Source organism: Ovis aries, chromosome 8, assembly GCF_016772045.2.
Source record: "Ovis aries strain OAR_USU_Benz2616 breed Rambouillet chromosome 8, ARS-UI_Ramb_v3.0, whole genome shotgun sequence".
Lineage (NCBI taxonomy): Eukaryota > Metazoa > Chordata > Mammalia > Artiodactyla > Bovidae > Ovis > Ovis aries.
In genome coordinates, this window is record NC_056061.1 from 68,983,678 (window position 1) to 69,006,067 (window position 22,390).

The 22,390-nt window shown below is 39.0% G+C and overlaps 1 protein-coding gene across 22 annotated transcripts in view; it reads left to right on the forward strand.

The window, feature by feature from the left end:
• The window catches only part of UTRN (utrophin), a 555,518-nt gene that overhangs the window by 144,029 nt on the left and 389,099 nt on the right, over positions 1-22,390 (forward strand). For all 22 annotated transcript variants that reach the window (XM_060419779.1, XM_060419784.1, XM_060419780.1 and 19 more), the window contains 8 exons: positions 593-743; positions 2,228-2,347; positions 4,284-4,385; positions 7,738-7,845; positions 8,125-8,304; positions 10,222-10,391; positions 14,984-15,107; positions 19,090-19,177. In XM_060419779.1, coding sequence (XP_060275762.1) covers positions 593-743; positions 2,228-2,347; positions 4,284-4,385; positions 7,738-7,845; positions 8,125-8,304; positions 10,222-10,391; positions 14,984-15,107; positions 19,090-19,177 — 1,043 coding nt within the window. The remainder of the gene's footprint in view (positions 1-592; positions 744-2,227; positions 2,348-4,283; positions 4,386-7,737; positions 7,846-8,124; positions 8,305-10,221; positions 10,392-14,983; positions 15,108-19,089; positions 19,178-22,390) is intronic.

Genomic DNA, 22,390 nt, shown 5'->3' on the forward strand with positions numbered 1-22,390 from the left:
CCAGAGAACTTGCCTTGTCAAATTTTGACTCTTTTCTGTATGTAGCATTGCTGGAATTTTTATGATTTTTATTTCTCCTTTGATATGTTAACCAAATAAAAACATAAAAGTGGCCATACAGAAATCAGCAAAAAAAGGGCAAAGTCATTTTATGTGGACTTTGCAGTATTAAAGCTGGCTAACCATCAACTCTGACCTGAAGATAGGGCTATGTTTTATTTATCTAGAATTCCATTTTGTAACATTTTTTAAGAGTATGGTTCATTTTATTTCATGTATTGTATGTTAAGGAGCAAACTATTCCACTGTAATTTCCACCTATTTAATAGGCAGGAATTCCTGATTAAAGAAACAATGATTCTGATACAAATAGACGGTGCTGTTATTTGCATTTTTGGAGTGCGTTTAATTGACTGCATTTAGGAAGAAAATAATTTTTTTTTTGCTGGTTTCTATATTTAAAGACTAAATGTTGCTTTGAAAGGTTAGACAAGAGTGTGTTCCCTGCCCCATTTCCTTGATGCCTGGAGTGTGTGTTTGCCTTTGCAAAGGGAAGAAGGAGTGGGGATAACGCTTTGTTCCCCTTGGACAGGTTGCACGATGTCCTCATGGAACTCCAGAGGAAACAGCTTCAGCAGCTGTCCGCCTGGTTAACGCTCACAGAAGAACGCATTCAAAAGATGGAAACTTGCCCCCTGGATGATGACTTAAAATCCCTGCAAAAGCTGCTGGAAGATCATAAAGTAAATCTGGCTCATATTTCTTTTATACCTTATCAAATATGAAAAAGCAGCACTTAGAATTCTCAGGGGCTGATGGCGTCTATCGTTAGCACAGAGCTGGGACACTCCTTCAATGCGCTCTTGTATTCAGTAGCTTGCAGGAAGGAGTGCATAAAGATGTGGGTTTTCTGAGCCAGGGATGAAAGCACAGGTCAAATTTTATATGGGTATGTAGAGGTTTGTTATGAAAGTACATAGTGTTCATAAGATTCTCAAGGGTTTTTTTTTTTTTTTCATTCATGAGTGGTTAAGAACCCTAGTCCATTGCATGAATGCAACGTGTTGGAAAATAAGGAAACCCTCAGATTGATCTGTTCATAATCCTGTCAGGAAAGCTATTGCTTCTTTTCCTAGGTGAGGATTCACGAGTTTTGTGAGTGGTTTGAAAACTGAAAGTTGCTCAGTTGTGTCCGACTTTGCGACCCCATGGACTGTACAGCCCATGAAATTCTCCAGGCCAGAATACTGGAGTGGGTAGCCTTTCCCTTCTCCAGGGGATCTCAACTCAGAGATCAAACCCAGGTCTCCTGCATTGTGGACGGATTCTTTGCCAGCTGAGCCACAAGGGAAGTTCAAGAATACTGCAGTGGGTAGCCTATCCCTTCTCCAGGGGATCTTCCCAACCCAGGAATCCAACTGGGGTCTCCTGCAGGCAGAAGATTGCAGGCACATTCTTTACCAACTTAGCTATGAGGGAGGTCACAAATTTAGAAGATAACTTTTCACAATCAAGGAAAGGTAGAGTAAAATAGCTTCTCTGCAAAGTGTTTGAAGACTTTTATTTCTCAATGAAATAACTAGATAAATGGGTAATTTAAGCTTTAAGGATACATTAAACACAAAAACTCAAGGCATTTGACAACACTATTGGTAGTATTTGAATAAATTACCTATATACCTAAATATATGTCTTGTGACCTGGCATTCTCTTCCCATGGAAGAGGTGGGAAGAAAATTGTCTGTATACCCCAGTTGCTTTCCTGGGTAATGAATCAGAACAGCTTCTGACTATCAATCACATTTGACTTATGTCGCTTTATACCGTGTTGTACTAGATAAAATGATCTCTGTCTCTGTGTATTTAAATTTGGAACTTTTTTGATTTAAAGATTCTATATTCTTAATTCCTACTGTATGTACCCAACTTGATTATGTGACCCCTTTTCTCTTATTCTTTCAGCCAAAACTTGGAATAAAAATAATAAAAGTGATGACATCACATTTGCAGTCTGTTATGACATTGCATTTTCAAATTGCTTTGGTTCATAATGAAATGTAAAGATGTATAATGGGTTTGTTTCCTTAGGAGAACACTTAGGCTAATGGTTGGAAATTTAAACAGGATGGCTCATTAAGTGTTCTTAATTGCTATTGACAACTGGGTAGATTTTAAATATGTAAATGGAAAGAGTAGACATAATGGTTTATCTGAATTTTTTCTGTAGAGTTTGCAAAATGATCTTGAGGCTGAACAAGTGAAAGTGAATTCCCTGACTCACATGGTGGTGATTGTTGATGAAAACAGTGGCGAGAGTGCTACAGCTATTTTGGAAGATCAGTTACAGGTAAGGACTTATAAAGTAGGATGGTGCTTAGGCACCTGGGGTCTGAGCCCCAGTCACACACTGTTCCTATTCTTCATGTTCAGTCTGTTTATTTAGGTTAGTAAAACCATCTTCTTTAGGTTCTACTTCCCAGCTGGGGTTCCACAGCATGGGAGTTTATAGGAGAACCAAGGTATCATTCATTTACTTCAGCCTTTGAGTGTATGAACAAGATTTTGAAGCTCAAGAACTGATCCCAACAAATGATCCACGGACTTCTTGCTCAGAATCACTCGATGAATTTCTTCAAATGCATATTTCTGGGCCTCACATGGGAGTGGGGCCCAATGAGTATGCAAAAAAAAAGTCAAGTTTGAGAATTTCAGTCATGTAGGATGTAATATCCCTGTTTCTTTAGTAGAAAGTGTAAATGTCAACATCAGTTTTGGGAACCCTGACAACTTGCTGCTTTTTGCTGAGTGACTGTAGTGTATGTTTACAAGTCTTTATAAAGAGAGTTTTTGCTACAGTTGACTCTTAAACACGTGGGGTTTGGGGCACTGACCTCTCAAGCAGTTGAAAATCCTAGTATAACTTTTTACTTCCCCAAACCTTAACTAGCAATAGCCTATTGTTGACTGGAAGCTGTACTGGTAACAAATAGTCCATTAGCACATATTTTGTATGTTATATACATATCTACAGATATTTTAAGCATTCCTGAATGCTTAACTTTTTCTTATTTATTTTTTTTAATATTTCTAGGCTTATCTTCATTTCAAATTTTTGTCACAAATCTTCAAAATTTTTTCCTATGTATTTATCGAAAAAAATCCAAGTATGAGTGGACCCGCCCAATTGTTCAAGGGTCAGCTGTATTTTATTTGAACTTGAATTACCTGATATAATGTTGCCGGGTGATGATTTCAGTAACTTTCAGTTGATGATTTTTAGTAACTATAAATTAACATATGGAATTCTTTTTCTTTTGCAACATTTAAAACTGGCCTATAGTTTTGAGATTTTGGTGTGATAGTATTTAGTTTTTGGCATTCATGTCTTGTCAGTTTAACAGTGAGGATATCCATAGTGGTGGAGTGGAGGCCCTGAGGTTTAAATAGGCAATGAGTTTTCATGTGGAGACGAGAGATCTGTCTTCTGGCTCTACATTCTCTACTTTTGTGCAATACAAAGCCCATTTTGATAATAAAAATTGAAATAAGATAAAATGCATTAAATAATTCTTGCTCATAGGTAAGTAATGAAGAAATAAAACAGAATTTGTTAATCATTATTTATAAAGTGGTAATGAAGTAATTAGTTGGGAAAGTCATCATGAAGATTGATTTTTTTTAATGTATCAAATTTATTTATTTAGTCTTGCTAATACTTATAATATTCTGTTGCTGTTTGGTGGAATTTTCTGTGTATCATGCAATATAAACAGAACAAATCAAAACAGTTTTTATAAGTTAAAAACTTTTTTTTTCATAATTTTTGGTACTACTGATGAAGCTTGTCTTGGCATGTAGAAATGGTTAAGAAATGAGCCACGCATTGAATTTTATCTTAAAGATAATTATAGCCTGAAAAAATGGAAGCCTTGAAAGTAAATATGTTTGCTGCATTTTGAAGGTATATGTGAAACTGTCAAATTCTCATATAACAGCCACAATGAAAGAAAAGAGTTGGCGTTTGGAGTCAAAAGTTACAAGATAGAGTTCAAGTTGTGCCATATTCTAACTGTGTAATATGAAATAGTTAAATTCTATGGAAATTAGTTTGTCTTATCTATAATTTTATAGAATTCATCTGTATTATTTAAAGCAACATTCATAATATTTTTCATAATTACTACTCTGTAATAAAGAACAATGGATTTCAAGAATTTCTTTAAGGATCGTGATAACTAGCCCTTAAGGCTTTGTTGACAAAGGATCGGTTTTTCCTTTTCTAGAAACTCGGTGAACGCTGGACTGCTGTGTGCCGATGGACTGAAGAACGTTGGAATAGGTTACAGGAAATCAACATTTTGTGGCAGGAGTTATTGGAAGAACAGGTACGAAGCTGTATACATAATTATTGCGTTTGAATAAATCACTTATATTTCTTCAAAAGGAAAATTTATAAATAACTATTTATTATGTTATAAGTCAGATTTCAGTCCATTATGCAGTTTCTTCATAGAGATTGCATTATAAATTAGCTCTATTGTAATAACAATTTGACCTTGTTCATTAGTTAGATTAGTTTTTAGATATGCTAGTTTTAGGATTTACTTGACTTAATTTTTACTGCATTTGTGTTGGATAATGTATTTGAACTTGTAGCCATATAGCCTAGTGTATGGCTTGTGCTCAGTACATAATGATAAATGAATCCACTCAGTACTTTGTGAACTTTAAACCTGTGATTTTTAATCAGAATAACTGCTGAAATTAACAAGAAAAATATTCTTTAGCAACACCGATGATTGAACACGTAGCTAATTTTTTTCACTAAGGATTAACATGGAAAATAAACCTTTGGTGCAAAGCTGCCACTTAGAGTTTTCAGTCTGATTGGTGGCCTTTTGCCCATCTCCATCCTTCCAGAAAAGCAACCATCAAAACAGAATACAAATAAGCAAGACTCTTCTTCGAAATGCCAAAGAGTTGTGGTGTAGAAAATAAACAGATACTCTGTTCCCACATCCCAGGGTCCACTGTGATTCTTTTAAATGCCTTTTATTTCCATTCACAAAAAGCAGCTATATTCTTTTCATGGGATAAAAACAAATGTATGCTGTTTTGTGATTTACTAAATATGGTGGCAGAGAGAACTCTTAAAAAACAGGTTGCACAATTTGTCCCTATTTAAATTATAAGTTACTGCCACCTGCCCTCAATCTTTGACCAGAATTTTCCTCTTGAGAATTGCATGATAGACCTGATTCTGATTTCTGAAATATTTACATTTTGCTTTACAAAGACTTAAATTTACTTATCTTTTCTTCAGGCCAAAAAGTCACATAGAATAATTGAAATTTAACTTCATCAATGGTTGTAAGGAGACTGATTGCTAGGGAACCATTATGTTACTCTTCTTAAAATAATTAAAGAATTAAACTAATTTAAAATTCAGAAAGAATCAAAATTTTGTAATTACAAATATTTAAAAATACAGAGTGGCTAGGATTTTGGCCATTTATTATGTTAGGTTTAAAACTGACCTTTGAATGGCCTTCTGTTAGTGATATGGAAGGAGAAATCTTGTTAAAATATAGAAACGAAGCCAACGTTGGTACTTAATTGATAATTTGTTGTTACAGAGAATAAGACCAATCAGCTGTGTCTGAATTAAACAGTCTTTCAAGGGATTATTGTTCACTTAGTTGCAGAGGCTTTAAGATAGTTAGAAATGGGCTCTGAGAATTAGTTCAAAATTTCTCCAGCGTGAGCCAAGTGTGGCCAGCGGGATATTCTGTGATTGACTTTAACCTGCCTTTCCAAACTGTCCCCTGTCCTTTCATGTACTCAGTGTTCAGATCCTGCATTCCCGTTTTGTAGCTCATTCCGAGACTGTCACGGCCATGTGGCCATGCAGAGTAGTGCTTCTTCTCAGTGCAGAGTAGTGCTTCTTCTCAGTGCAGAGTAGTGCTTCTTCCCAATGCAGAGTAGTGCTTCTTCTCAGTGCAGAGTAGTGCTTCTTCTCAGTGCAGAGTAGTGCTTCTTCTCAGTGCAGAATAGTGCTGTTTCCTTTCAGTGCTGTATTTGCAGTGCATGGTCCATGGTAGAGTCCTTATGGCTTTTGTACTGTTTTCATTTTTTTTTTGAAAGAGTGGACTAGTCTTCTAGTCTCTGTGTTTTTGTTTAAGTGTGGCATCTGCCTTGAAATGTCTTTTTGCCTATCTGTCTTTAAGTTCTCCCCACCTGTTACCAACTCTTTTTGAGTCTGGCTCCTACAAGGGCCCTCTTGCCTAGTGATATTCGAGCCCATAGAATGAAACTGTCTGGTTCAGAAGCAAAGGAGAATTTTATTCTTTGATGAAAGAAAGGAAAGGAGTGAGCTTGCGCTGTAGTCAGTGCTCTCCCTGGCAGTCAGTCATTGATGGGGCTGACTTAGAGGGCTCCTCTTGGCGGGAGGGGCAGAGCTCTTGGGCTGCGGATCACAGTGCCATGTACAGCCTCTCTATACCTGTCACCGCCATCTTGGACTGAGGCATCCCACAAAGCACTTGTGCACATAGGGTGCCCAGCTGAGGTGCTGGGCACAGTAACTCCCTTCTGGGAACACTAATCCATCCTGTTAGGTGTGAGGGCTTTGCACACTGCCCCCTATAAGCCAGTGAAGCTAGACTAAACCCAGAAGAGGTCAGACCATGTCACCTAGATTCCACCTTATTTTTCCCAGTATCCCAGTGGGCTTTGCCAGTGACATATCCATCAGGGACCATGAAGTCATTTATGAACTCCCTCTCCCTCCCCCACTGTTTCAAAACTAGAAGCAGTCTCTGTGGTGTCTGCATTTTCTATCTGGTGCTGCAGGTATTTTTGTGATAACTCTTATTACATTGAGGACAATGTAGAATTCAGATTTACATTATTTTCTTAATATTTGTCCTTTTCTGGGTGAAATATAAAGGCAGAGAATGGTTATTAAATAAACTGATAAATCAAACTTGAGAAAGAGTTGATTCCAAACCCAGAACTAAGGATTTCCCCCCTCAATCTATAGAAGAAGGTTTCTGTGGTAAATACTACATTTTGGGAAAAATTATATCAAGGCAGCCATTTTTTTTAATCCCTCCTTCAAATTTATCTCTTTACTAAATATCTTATGTCTAAAAGACATGCATTGTTGGCCAATGAAGTTTAAAGATTTTCATATTGACTTTGGAGTAGCCTCAGGCTTCCTTTTCTAATCATAACTGCTGTTGAATCTGGAGCATTAGTGAGGTTGTGCTGCAAGATACCTGGAGAATCCATCAGCTTTGGGGTGTGGGTCTGTGATCTGGCTCTGCAGTTTGCAAGCCATGTAACTTGACTTCTTTCTCTTTTCTCCCTAATAGAGGGACTGAGAAAAGAAAATCTCTGACCTTCCCTCTGCATCTAGAGAGTTATAAAGTGATTCTTTTGCAGACTTGGATAGTTGGATTTAGCCTTTTAGAGCTATCAGCCTCCCTGAGAATTAGGTTTTGTTTTCCAGGTTTGAGGCTAATTTTAGGTTGATCAGTTGCAAATCTGTGAAGGGTTATATCTTAAGCAAAGATATTCTGAGTTTTTTATGCCTCAGGCTTAGGGGTTTGAAATCCTTCTCCCAGATGTGGATAAAGCCTCTAGTAACATAAAAATGAGAGATTTTAGAACTTGATTGAGTTGAATTACCAAATGATTCCCTAAATATATTTCTAACTTTGGTATTATTTGCAGTGCTTGTTGAAAGCATGGTTAACTGAAAAAGAAGAATCTTTAAATAAAGTCCAGACGAGCAACTTTAAAGACCAAAAGGAACTAAGCGTCAGTGTTCGACGACTGGCTGTAAGTGATGTTGTTGTCAGCACCTCTCTTGTGAGCCTATGATATCTTAGTGTTTTATGTCAATAGTTAATAGAATTTAGTGAATGAATTCATTTCACTAACGCTAGAATGCTGCCTTGTAACCATCTAGAACCAGAAGTCTTATGTTTTAGCTTTAGGGAATTAAAGCAGGTAAATTTTACTCTGAAATATACATGTTTACATTTTCTGACTGGGGAACAGGAAGATGAGTTCCTGTTTAAAGTGATTCAGTGATCTAATAAATATCTGAAATACTAGATTTTGAAGGAAGACATGGAAATGAAGCGCCAAGCATTGGATCAGCTGAGTGAGATTGGCCAGGATGTGGGTCAGTTACTTGATAATCCTAAGACATCCAAGAAGATCAACAGTGACTCAGAAGAACTGACTCAGAGATGGGATTCCTTGGTTCAGAGATTAGAAGATTCCTCCAACCAGGTACCTTTGCTTTGGGTAATACCTTGTGCCATTACGTGGAAATTATACATTCAGGTATGTTTTTCGTTCAGTTCAGTTCAGTCGCTCAGTTGTGTCCGACTCTTTGCGACCCCATGAATCGCAGCACGCCAGGCCTCCCTGTCCATCACCAACTCCCAGAGTTCACTCAAACTCATATCCATTGAGTCGGTGATGCTGTCCAGCCATCTCATCCTCTGTCGTCCCCTTCTCCTCCTGCCCCCAATCCCTCCCAGCATCAGAGTCTTTTCCAATGAGTCAACTCTTTGCATGAGGTGGCCAAAGTTTTGGAGTTTCAGCTTTAGCATCATTCCTTCCAAAGAATACCCAGGGCTGATCTCCTTTAGAATGGATTGGTTGGATCTCCTTGCAGTCCAAGGGACCCTCAAGAGTCTTCTCCAACACCACAGTTCAAAAGTGTCAATTCTTCAGCACTCAGCCTTCTTCACAGTCCAACTTTCACATCCATACTTGACCACTGGATAAACAATAGCCTTAACTAGACGGACCTTTGTTGGCAAAGTAATGTTTCTGCTTCTGAATATGCTATCTAGGTTGGTCATAACTTTTCTTCCAAGGAGTAAGCGTCTTTTAATTTCATGGCTGCAATCACCATCTGCAGTGATTTTGGAGCTCCAAAAAATAAAGTCTGACCCTGTTTCCACTGTTTCCCCATCTATTTGCCATGAAGTGATGGGACGGGATGCCATGATCTTTGTTTTCTGAATACTGAGCTTTAAGCCAAATTTTTCACTCTCCACTTTCACTTTCATCAAGGGGCTTTTTAGTTCCTCTTCACTGTCTGCCATAAGGGTGGAAGTAGTAGTTAAACTAAAAAGCTGTTTTTTTAATACCTGGTTAACGGTGAAATTGAAAAATTGGCATGTATATTCTTTAGTTTTCAAAACTGAATTTTAGCAGACCTTAGAAAACTTCTGATATCCAGTCATTCGACCATTAGTAACTGATAACACTTAGACATGATTTTGGTGCTCAGTCACTCAGTTGTGACCTCGTCAGGCTCCTCTGTCCATGGGATTTGCCAGGCAAGAATACTGGAGTGGGTTGCCATTTCCTTCTCCAAAATGATTTTTTCATCTTAAATAATCTTACAAATTTAAAAAATATTTTAACACCTTGATCAAAAATAACCCTTTGGTTTGTACATGAATGTTTAGAGCAGCAAAATCCACAACAGCCAAAAAGTGAAACAACCCATACATCCATCAATAGATACATGGATGGACAAAATGTGGTATATTCATGCAATGGAATATTATTGTGTGCTGTGTGCCAAGTTACTTCAGTCATGTCCCACCCTTTGTGACCCTGTGGACTGTAGCCTTCTAGGCTCCTCTGTCCGTGGGATTCTTTAGGCAAGAATGCTGGAGTGGGTTGCCATTTCCTACTCCAGGGGATCTTCCCGACCCAGGGATCAAACCTGCATCTCTTACATCTCCTGCACTGGCAGGTGGGTTCCTTACCACCAGTGCCACCTGGGAATATTAAGTAGTAATACAGTAATGTACCAATATATGAATCCACAGAGATGAACCCCTGAAAACACTGTGCTAAGTAAAAGTAGCTGGTCACAGGTTAATGCACTGATTCTATTAATACATGACATATCCAGAGTAGGCAAATCCATGGAGACAGGAAGTAGATCAGTCATTTCTCGGGGCAAGAAGGAGAGAAGGATGGGAGTGACTGTTACTGGTATGGATTTCCTTTTGAAATGATAAGCCTATTCTGGAATTAGAAAGTGGGCGTGGTTGCACAGCTCTGAATATATTGATGACCATAGGATCTTATATTTTCCAAGGGAGAATTTTATGACTTGTGAATTATATTTCAGTAAAGCTGTTGTAAAACATTAAACCTGGTTGATTTTTATTTCAGGTGACTCAGGCTGTTGCAAAGCTGGGAATGTCCCAGATTCCTCAGAAGGATCTTTTAGAGACGGTTCGCCTAAGAGAACAAGTAACCACAAAAAGGTCTAAGCAAGAGCTGCCTCCTCCTCCTCCCCCAAAGAAGAGACAGATCCCTGTGGATTTGGAAGCTAAAAAAAAGTGAGAACTATTTTGCACATGATATATTAATATTTTGTGCTCGGTACTTATTTTGTACTGATCGCTAATCATATGCAAATTTAAACATAATTATTGTAATGGAAATTCAACTACTGAACCACTCTACCTCTGAGTCTTCTGAATATTCCACTTTATACTGGTTAAGCATCTAACTCATCTGGATTTTATTTATCTTTGGTTCGATAGGAGAACTGTGTGCCTGTAGCCTTCATGGACAGAATATATCGTTTCCTTAGTCCTTTTTTTCCCATCGTTTACTGTGGGTGGATATAATTGTCTATGATCCTTTGTTTATTCTTTCTTTCACTGTCACAGTTCCTACAGTTTTGCTTTAGATCTATCTCCTTATTCTTTGTGACCCTCCTTCTTCTTACCTTTAAAAGATACTTAATTCAGGGAAGTAATTCCTTTAGATCTTTCTTTTTTCCTTCCCTTTCTCTCTTCATGTCTTCTTTCTTGTTAATTCCTTTGTCTTAGTAAAGGAATTTGCTAATGGATCATGTTACCAAAGATCCATCTTTGGTAAAATTTGTTTCATTTTCTGACTCAAAAGAAACTCAGGATCTTTACGGGAGGAACAGTCAGTCTGGTATACACTGAGCTTTCACTAATGTTGGAGCTTCTGCAGCGCTTTCCTATGGGCCAGGCAGGGACCCTGCTCACCAGCCCTGGAACAGATAGTCTCAGAGCAGCCCTTGAATACTGCAGTTTTCTTGCCCTTTGATGGTAGAATTCCAGTGCGGGGTACCTGGGCAGTTACTTTTGCCTGAATAAAAATAATATGATTTCCCCAATTTAGCTTTTGTTAGACAAAGCAGGATTGCAGTTTTACCTGTTGACTTTAGTTTTGGTAATAAGGCTGCATTCCTGCATCCTAACAGCATCTCCTTTTAAGACCATGAATTGGACCTCTGAGTTGCAAACAGCAGCTGTGGAACTTTTACTTCTGGAGCCAAGGCAGCAGATGAGGGAGATGCTTGTGATGTTGATCTTACTGAAGACCTTTTATTTCTTGAGTGTCTAATTCTGTCCATGTATCAGGCAGTGTGTATCTCCAGTGCTGACTTTGTGCATTTGGAAACTGGGTAGGCTGTGAAAGACTAGGGTGCATGAATAGGTTCTGGTACCAATTCTGACTTCATGGGTTAGGGGTTTATTCCTCCAGGTCTGGTTTTTCCTGCTCCTGCCGCATCCCAGATCAGATGCCAGGTTACCTATGCTTCTTACCAACTGGCCACAGGTTAGAGGGTTCCACCACCTCTTCCTTGGATTTCAGATGCCAGTTACAAATCTAGGTTGTTACCTATAGTTCTGACCAGTTCAGAGATTTCTAACACCACCTCCTCTGCTTCAGTTAACTTTGTAGAGTAGCTTATAGAACTCAGGAAGACATTTTGCTTAATAAATAACTGGTTTGTTATAAAAGGATACAACTTAGGGAGAGCCAGACTGAGGAGCTGCACAGGGCAAGACATGGGGAGAGGGTGTGGGCTCCCCTGCCCTCTCCAGGTGACTTGGTCTGCCTGAACATCCACGTGCTCACCTTCTGGAAGCTCTCTGATCCCTATCCTTGTGGCTTTTTGGGGAGGCTGCATTACAAAGTCATGATTGATTAGATCATTGATCTTTGGCCATTGATTCAACCTCCAGCCCCTCTCCCCTCCCTTGAGATCGGGGGGCAAGTTGAGAGTAAAAGTTCCAACCTTCTAATTACAAGGTTGGGTCTCCTGACAACCAGCCTACCTTTTTAGATGGGATTCAAAAGTCATCTCACTAACATGACAAATGACACCTTTGTTGCTCTTATCACTTTGGAAGTTCCAAGAGTTTGGGAACTCTGTGTTAGAAACAAGGCCAAAAAACAAATGTTTATTTCTTACTATAAATTGCAATGTCATGGTGCCTAACTATACAATCTTACACATGTCCATGTTGTATAGGGTGAGTTCTGTTGCAAGAAACAGAATACTGTGCCCAAAGTGACTTATACAATGAGGTCATTGACTATCTCACGTTGCAAAAAGTCCGGAGGTGGGGCAGTTTTAGTGGGATGGTGTGGGTCAGCATCATGGCACCTTGTCTCTGCCATCCTCAGCATGTTAGCAAGGTAAAAGGCAAAACGTGTCTTCTCATGGTTGCAAGATGCTGCTGTAGCACTTGGCATGACAACTTTGTATAACCTGCTTTCTACGCAGGTAGGGAAGTTTTTCCTTATTTGTCTTCTAAATGAAATTTTTTTTTTTTTTTCCAATCAGGGAGAAAGACCTTTTCTGGAAGATATTAGCTAACTCCCTGACTCTAATCTCACTGGCCAAAACTCAGACATTTGCCCTGCCCTGGGTTCTTGGGAGGTTGAATCTATCCTGCGTTTTCTCTCTCTGTAGTTGTGTTCTGGGGGTACTCAGGCAGCAAGGAAGATATGTGGGGAGGGAGGTGTCTGTTGGGTGGGCAGCCAGTTGTGAGTTCCACAGTCTTCTGTCTGCGATTTGATTGATGCAAAAATGGCTTCAGTTCATTCTTAGACCCACAGAGGCTTGAGTACATTCAGTTTTGTTACAATAGACAGCAGTGAAATTTCATTATTAGAAATTTTGCCCAAATATTGTTTTTTTAAAAACTTTAAAACCCCTCTCAGTCTACTCATGGTGCTAGTTTTGCATTTTGGAGTGATATGCAACCACATCACCCCCTTCAATATGGTACCTCTTCAGAATTTAAGGATACATTTCATATTCTAGTTTACATTGTCCTAAAGTCCAGAATATTGTTAAGTATCCTGGTGAGACTTGATTTTCAGATCCTTTAATATTTTTAGTCTGATGTAGAAAGCACTATTAGCTTGTCTTAAAATGGGCTGTCTGAACAGGTATAAACCTTGAATAACTGTAGCACAGCTTATAATACATGCTTCAGAAGTAATGGTTTATTTCCCCTTCTCCCCTCCTGGTGCTGCTAGTGGCTATTTTTTTTTTTCTTCTTTTTTTTCTTTTAACACCATAGTAACAGTCATTTCCTATAATCTAGATTCCTATCTATTAACATGACCTGAGATGATCAGGGCGGCTCTAATGCATTCACATTGTTCTTGTTCATATTGAGGGCAGAGATGGACTAAGTCTCCAAGGCCATTTAAAACATGATCTTTGGCTTGTGCTCCTGAAAGGTTAAATAAAAATCTGCTGTGAAGATGACATGAGGAGTGTACGGTGGTTTGACTGATACTATGACCTTTGGTTATTTACCTAGAGTGTCACAAAATCCCATTCAAATGACAAGAAAAATTTACCTTGGTGAAAAGACAAATACTCAGAATTCACTGAAAACCCGTTCAGCCAAGTTTCCCAAAAGAATCAGTAAGGACAACCTGTGCTTACCTGAGAATCATCTAAAAATATCCAGAAGTTGCTTTGAGTTCTGTGTGCAGACTCCTGGTTACAAGCACAGACTGCTCAGCTTAAATCCCAGCTCTAGCCTTTGTTAGCTTTGTGGTCTGGAGAAGTTATTTAAAACCTCTGTGAGCTCAATTCCTTCATCATTAGAAGGGATAATAATAGTGTATACTCACAGGGTTGTTGTGAGGAATCCTCACAACACAGAATAATGCACAGAATTATTAATAATGCACAGAAACCATTTGGAGAGGGCCTGGCATGTGGCCAGCACCCAGTGACTGCTTCTCCTCTTGTTCCTCATCACTGTGGTTTTAACTGACCTTCTCAACACCTCCCAGGTCTGTTCCCTTTTTTCTCTATCCACTGTTACTTAGTTCTGGCTCCTGTGAATACTACAGTCTATTTTCTGGACTTGCCTCTATTGTTTCTTTTCAGGGACCCAAAAGGGTAAATATAATCATGTCAGTGCCATGCTTTAAGCCCCTCACTGGCTTTCTGTTGCCTTTCAGTTAAGGTTCAGCTCCTTCAGCTAGCCTGCAGGGCCTTCCAGTTACTGGTCCTAGAGGCTCTCTGCCACATCTTGTTCCTCCCTGCTTAGTTAGTACTCGCTATTCCAATTGCACTTAACTACTTACAGTGCTCAGAGTGTGTTCCTCCCTTTCTTTGTTCTCCCTTTGCAAGGATAACTCGTGGGCATAAAGCTGTTGTTCTCCAGGAAGCTATCCCCAATTGAATTAGGAGGCATCCTGAGAATTTCTGGGATTGTTTTTGGTTTACCTATATTAAGAGCCCAGTCCAGTGCCTAGCATATATGAGGCTCAGCAATTACATGTTGAGTTAAAGAAGGCATTAGTTTAGGAATGTCTGTACTTGTTGTTACCTGTGGGTATCTCATCATATCTGTTTTTCATGATCTACAAAGAGCTTGTAAAAATACAGGGGTTTCTTATAATGTTTAAAAATTTTATTTAATAATTGTATTTATTAACATTACAACTTTGTTCCTCTTTTCATACTTTAAACTGTAAATGTGTGATGTGATTTTGTGTGGTTACTGTATTTCTGGGTTGCCTTTATTTTTGAGGAGTGTATCGGTGTTGTGGTTGCTCTCTTTCTTGAGCCAAGTGAAACAATAGTAGAAAATGAATGACAGTTGGTAATATCTGAATCTTAAATCAGGTTTGATGCTATAAATGCTGAGCTATTGAACTGGATCTTGAAATCAAAGACTGCCATTCAAGCCACAGAGATAAAAGAGTATAAGAAGATGCAAGAAACATCAGAAATGAAAAAGAAGTTGAAGGTAAAACATAAAACAAAAATATCCCAGTGAATAAAATATTTCATCAGAATGGATCTGCTGTTGGTATAAAGATGTGATGGGATCCAAAAATCTTCCTGTAAAATAAATGTAGCCATAAGGTAGCTTTTAGAACTCTCTATTATACATTTTAAATCTGTTCAAGCAGGCTAACATCAATTCCCTTTTTACTTCTTTCTTTAACCACTGAGATGTGCAGGAAGGGACACTTGCTAAAATGGTCCAGTTGTTACTACTCCTTTTTTAGCTTGATTAGATCTAACTTAATCTGACACCTAATATTATTTGAACATATGCTGAAGATATTTTGGCTTCTGAATATAACAAGCAATTTTGAATCTCCAGGTTTCTTCTATATACATTTTTTTAAGATGAGATGTATTTTAAAAAATAAATACTATAAAATGTATGGGATCTTAGCTGTGCTACTTTATACTGCGTGAGTAGTAATGTAAATTGAAGCAGGAGGTTGTAGTGATTTATGTCGTTGGTATTCATGAAGTCTCCGTGCATCTTTGCATGAATTATTTGGGCACTTTGAGCAGTGCCAAAATCACTCCATCTTCATCACCAGTGGAGTGAGTTTCAGTTCAGTTCAGTTGCTCAGTCATGTCCAACTCTTTGTAACCCCATGGACTGCAGCATGCCAGGATTCCCTGTCCATCATGAACTCCTGGAGCTCGCTCAAACTCATGTCCATCGAGTCAGTGATGCTAGCCAACCATCTCATCCTCTGTTGTCCCCTTCTCCTCCTGCTTTCAATCTTTCCCAGGATCAGGGTCTTTTCCAGTGAGTCAGTTCTTCACATCAGATAGCCAAGGTGTTGGAGCTTCAGCTTCAGCATCAGTCCTTCCAATGGATATTCAGGATTGATTTCCTCTGGATTGACTGGTTTGATTTCCTTTTAGTCCACGAGACTCTCAAGAGTCTTCTCCAACACCACAGTTCAAAAGCATAAATTTTTCTGCACTCAGCTTTTTTTATGCTCCAACTCTCACATCCATACGTGACTACTGGAAAAACTATAGCTTTGACTAGATGGACCTTTGTTGGAAAAGAGTTTGGAGAACATTTAAAAATTAAGATGTCCATGATGTGAGTTAGAAAGTAGTAGGTACTGTGGGAATTGAGAGGAGGCCAGGATTGCAGCTGTCTCTATCTACTGGTGAAGTCCAGAGGGGGAAGTGACCCTGAAGGGAGGGGCTTAGAGCTGGGCTCAAGGGCAAACCTGGCAGGCAGTGCCCTTGAGCAGAGGTTCAGAGTGGGGCAGTCATGCTGTAATGCTTGGAACAGAGAGTTTGTTTTGTTTTGTGTTAGATGTGTGTGTAAAAGTGGTAGAGAGTTAAGGCTGGAGAGATGGTTTGGGGTTAGACCTGACTTTGAATGTTTGCATGAGAAGTTGGGACTGATTTTTGCTTTATCATTCCACTGTGACTGTTCTTAGTTAGAGGTCACCACTGACGCTTGCTTTCAAAAGGATAGATTTCTATTTTCCTCAGATCTCCTTTCTCTGCAGTGTTTGCCACTGTTCACCTTCCCATCTCAAATTCTCACAGCCTTAGCTTCTCCGACCAGTGGTCAGTGAAAGATATCAATCTGATTTTGCAGCTCCAGAGCTTGCAATTAATTGATGACTTCCCACTGCGTGGGGAGATGATGGGAATGTTGCCCGGCCCCAGCATACAAGGCCTCCCAGGCAGGTGTCTTTTCTACCTCTCAGCATAGCCTCTGCAGCTCTCATTCACTCCTTAGAGCTCCAGCCCTCCTGACTCCTGTGCTTTTCTCAATCCTTTGCCTTCTCCATGTGTTGTTTTCTGGGCTCCAAATGGCCATTTAGTAAGCCTTTGTGCTTTGTGGCTGAAACGCCCTCTAGTTCAGAAAGCTTCCATTAGCCTCGATAGGCAGATTCCATATTGCTTTGACCATACCCCTCTGAAAACCCTTACTGCATTTACATCATTGTTTATACATCTACTGCGAATGCTTAGAAAGTGAGGATGATTTTCCACTGAAGCCTGTGTTTTCAGCACTCTGTAAAGTTCTTGGCTTATGGAAGGAGAGAATGACGACTGTGGACAGTGGGGATGTGGAAGCACCATTATCAGAGCCCTCTGCACAGGGGATCAAGAGAGCCAGATGTGAGAGCTGTGTTCTATGATTTCATGTGCTTCTGAATGACCAGTAGAGGATACTAATCCAAGGCAGTAAACTGGCAGAGAACTTGAAAGTTATGGTGATCTTTATGGAACAAATCCCATAAAATGCTGATAAGTTCCATTGTGTGATCTAGAAGCAATTTTACTTTCAGAAATTGTTACTGTAATACTTGAGAGGATAAAAATAACAGTTGTGGAAGGGATAGGCTACCACTCCAGTATTCTTGGGCTTCCCTTGTGGCTCAGCTGGAAAAGAATCCACCTGCAATGTGGGCGACCTGGGTTCGATCCCTGGGTTGGGAAGAACCTGTGGAGAAGGGAAAGGCTACCCATTCCAGTATTCTGGCCTAGAGAATTCCACGGACTGTATAGTCCATGGGGTTGCAAAGAGTCGGACACGACTGAGCAACTTTCACATGTGTATGTAAAGCATGATTGGCAGTTCTTATGTTTTTCCTTTATAACTTTGCTTATTTTGTTGTTTTAGATAAATAGTGTCAGTAGGATGGGAAATATGTAAAGAAAATTTAACCATTGCTAATTTTTCTTGCAAATTTGGGAAATATCAGCTAGTTTTGTTTTAATGAAGGAATGACTGGTAACTGATGCAATATTTGAGTGGAGAATCCTTTGTTCACTGTACCACTGCCATAAAAAGTAGCAGATCAGTTTATATAATGCAGGTAATAATTTTCTCCAGTTTGATGGTAACTTTTTTGCATTGGTAGTTAAACAAAAGTAAGTAGTGTTTCTTAGAATCTCTTGTTCTTTCTTGATCTTTGATTATAAAAATGGCTGTTTGACTGAGTTACAGTAAAGTTTGTATGCATCAAAATAGGCGAGCTAAATTTATTGAATATTTGATAGTGGTTACCTGCATAGACCTTAAAAGTTATCTTAAAAGTTACCTCCAAAAAAAAAAAAAAAAAAAAAAAGTTACCTCCAGGTTATCTGGTTGAAATAATATGGTTTACCTGGAAGTTTTTGTTTTTGCCTGGAACATTTGATTGTGCTATTTTGGACACTATTTGAGTAGTTAATTAATAGGTAATTATTGAAATTTCTAATATTGACTGTGTACACAAAAATTTGAGTGTGTTTTTGTGTGTCCATGATTTTGCTCAGCCTTTTCTTACTGATTCTGAAAGATTTTGTATTCTTCTGTCTCTGAGATATAGGGACATTGAGAATATCAAACCGTAGAGACAAAAATATGAAAATTAGCAGCCATTTCTCAAATATAAAGAATAAAATTCTTTACTTGGTCCTGAAACATAGTGTCAGTGTCTAAAAATTATGTGTGAATTATGCTTGTGGTTAAAACTTGCATTATACCCTATACTTAATGTAAAACCAACAAATGATATTGAGACTCATTATTTCTTTCTTAAATCTTAAATAATTTTTGTTTGGTAATCTCTGTATTCATAGCACATTCATTTGACTCAAACTTATTTTTACTGTGTTCATATATGTGACTAGATATCCTGGATCTAAAATACTAATTTTAATTATTTCCTCCTGATAGAAACTCATAAATGTAGTGTACAGATTTTTCCCTTAGAAAAGAAATGAAGATTTTATGCTGTTTGTTTGCATTTACCTTTTGACATTTAATAACCTCTGGCATCCTGGAGGGCAGCCTGACATGGCATAGTTTTATCTTGTAGTATTTTTTTAGGTAAACTTTGACTGTAACCCCTAAAGAGAATGTAAGAGGGCCATAAAATATAAAAATGTCAAGAAGCATCAGCATTATACTGAGAAGAAAGTTTGAACTATTCTTATATTTGGGACTTTATTTTCAGGGATTAGAAAAAGAACAGATGGAAATAAAACCCCGACTGGATGAATTAAACCAAACTGGACAAATCCTTTTGGAGCAAATGGGTAAAGGTGAGAACGTTGCTTTTTAAAAAATATTTTCTTAGATGGTGACTCTGAATGCTGTTTCAGTTCAGTCACTCAGTCATATCCAACTCTTTGCGACCCCATGGACTGCAGCATGCCAGGCCTCCCAGTCCATCACCAGCTCCCGGAGTTTATTCAAACTCATGTCCATTGAGTCGGTGATGCCATCCAGCCATCTCGTCCTCTGTTGTTTCCTTCTCCTCCCGCCTTCAATCTTTCCCAGCATCAGGGTCTTTTCAAATGAGTCAGCTCTTCCCATCAGGTGGCCAAAGTATTGGAATTTCAGCTTTAACATCAGTCTTTCCAACGAATATTCAGGACTGATTTCCTTTAGGATTTATATGGATATTTATATGGATAAGAGAACCCAAATAAAACTCTCATACCTCAGTTCAGTTCAGTTCAGTCACTCAGTCGTGTCCGACTCTTTGCGACCCTATGAATCGCAGCACGTCAGGCCTCCCTGTTCATCACCATCTCCCAGAGTTCACTCAGACTCACATCCGTCGAGTCCTTGATGCCATCCAGCCATCTCATCCTCTGTCATCCCCTTCTCCTCCTGCCCCCAATCCCTCCCAGCATCAGGGTTTTTTCCAATAAGGCAACTCTTCTCATGAGGTGGCCAAAGTACTGGAGTTTCAGCTTTAGCATCATTCCTTCCAAAGAAATCCCAGGGTTGATCTCCTTCAGAGTGGACCGGTTGGATTTCCTTGCAGTCCAAGGGACTCTCAAGGGTCTTCTCCAACACCACAGTTCAAAAGCATCAATTCATCAAATCCAGTTGTGTGGGAGATTTTAAAATCTCGTCCATGGGATTATATATTGGAGGGAGGCAGTAAAAGAAAACGTTACTTTGGCAATATTAGGGATGTGAAGTTACATTAGGGTAAATTCATTGAGATTATTTGATTTTTGATAGCTTTCAGTGCATATGTTGATTTAGTACAGGTATTTTATTATAGTTAAATTGACAAGGTGTGTTGGAATTTGTACCTAAAGAGCTTTTTTTCCCCCATAGACCCAGTGGCTCTGGAGAATGTAAAGATTAATATTTCTGCCATACAGTTTTGTATATGATTCTTTTTGGGTCTTGCTTTGAAAGACTTTTCCTATAAGCCCTATTCTTTATTCCAACAACAAGTGATTTGGAAGTCTGTTGCAGTTCTCCTTGATAAAAGCCAGAGTAACCCAAAGCCGAGTTATGAATATTAGTAGATGAGACTCTTCAACAGCGTAGTTTTCAACCTTTTTATTTTTTGACTTCTTACTATAAAATGGAAATATATACAAAGCAGATAGAATAGTACAGTGAACCTCCTGTATCAATTATCCCTTCGGTAATTAATGATAGTCTACCATTCTCCAATTATCTGTGCTTACTCACTCCTCATCCACTTAATCATTATTAGTATTTTCACATTTCCAAAGTTATATTGAAATTTATGAAACTGTGTTGTTTTGACAAACCTACACACACTTATCAATATATAGAATATTTCCACCTGTCCAGAAAGTTTCCTGGTGTCTGTAATGGGTCAATCAATTGCTTCCATCCCATAAAACCACATTTAAAAACACTTTAGATTATTTTTCCCTCTACCTTTGAAAAATATGTAAATTTATTTTGTAAATACACTGAGGTCACATACACATACAGAAAAACATGTATGTGCCCAGTATATATACATTTATTTATTAATTATGCAAATATACCATTGTTATAAATTATTCAGTTCAGTTGCTCAGTCGTGTCCAACTCTTTATGACCACATGAATCGCAGCATGCCAGGCCTCCCTGTCCATCACCAACTCATGGAGTTCACTCAGACTCACGTCCATCAGTTCGGTGATGCCATCCAGCCATCTCATCTTCTGTCATCCCCTTCTCCTCCTGCCCCCAATCCCTCCCAGCATCAGAGTGTTTTCCCATGAGTCAACTTTTCACATGAGGTAGCCAAAGTACTGGAGTTTCAGCTTTAGCATCATTCCTTCCAAAGAACACCCAGGACTGATCTCCTTCATATATATATATGTATATGTGATATAAATATATATGTGCTTCCCAGATAGCTTAGCTGGTAAAGAACCCACTTGAAATGTGGGAGACCTGGGTTCGATCCCTGGGTTAGGAAGATTTCCTGGAGAAGGGAATGGCTACCCACTCCAGTATTCTGGCCTGGAGAATAACATGGATTTTATAGTGAATGCGGTCACAAAGAGTCTGACATGACTGTGCAACTTTCATTTTCATATTATGTATAAAAATAATTGATGCTCTCTACAGCTATTATTCTGCAGAATATTATTCTAGAATGTTATCACATGAGTTGCTGAACATTAAATATGAGAAACATTTCAGTTCAGTTCAGTTCAGTTCAGTCGCTCAGTCGTGTCCGACTCTTTGCGACCCCATGAATCGCAGCACGCCAGGCCTCCCTGTCCATCACCAACTCCTGGAGTTCACTCAGCCTCACGTCCATCGAGTCTGTGATGCCATCCAGCCATCTCATCCTCTGTCGTCCCCTTCTCCTCCTGCTGTCAATCCCTCCTAGCATCAGAGTCTTTTCCAATGAGTCAGCTCTTCGCGTGAGGTGGCCAAAGTACTGGAGTTTCAGCTTTAGCACCATTCCTTCCAAAGAACACCCAGGACTGATCTCCTTCATCTATAAATATATAAATAAATATATATACATATATGATATAAATATATATGGGCTTCCCAGGTAGCTTAGCTGGTAAAGAATCCACTTGCAATATGGGAGACCTGGGTTCGATCCTTGGGTTAGGAAGATTCCCTAACCCATGAGGTGGCCAAAGTACTGGAGTTTCAGCGTTAGCATCATTCTTTCCAAAGAAATCCCAGGGCTGATCTTCAGAATGGACTGGTTGGATCTCCTTGCAGTCCAAGGGACTCTCAAGAGTCTTCTCCAACACCACAGTTCAAATGCATCAATTCTTTGGTGCTCAGCTTTCTTCATAGTCCAGCTCTCACATCCATACATGACCACAGGAAAAACCATAGCCTTGACTAGATGGACCTTTGCTGGCAAGGTAATGTTTCTGCTTTTGAATATTCTGTCTAGGTTGGTCATAACTTTTCTTCCAAGGAGTAAGCATCTTTTAATTTCATGGCTGCAGTCACCATCTGCAGTGATTTTGGAGCCCCCCAAAATAAAGTCTGACACTGTTTCCACTGTT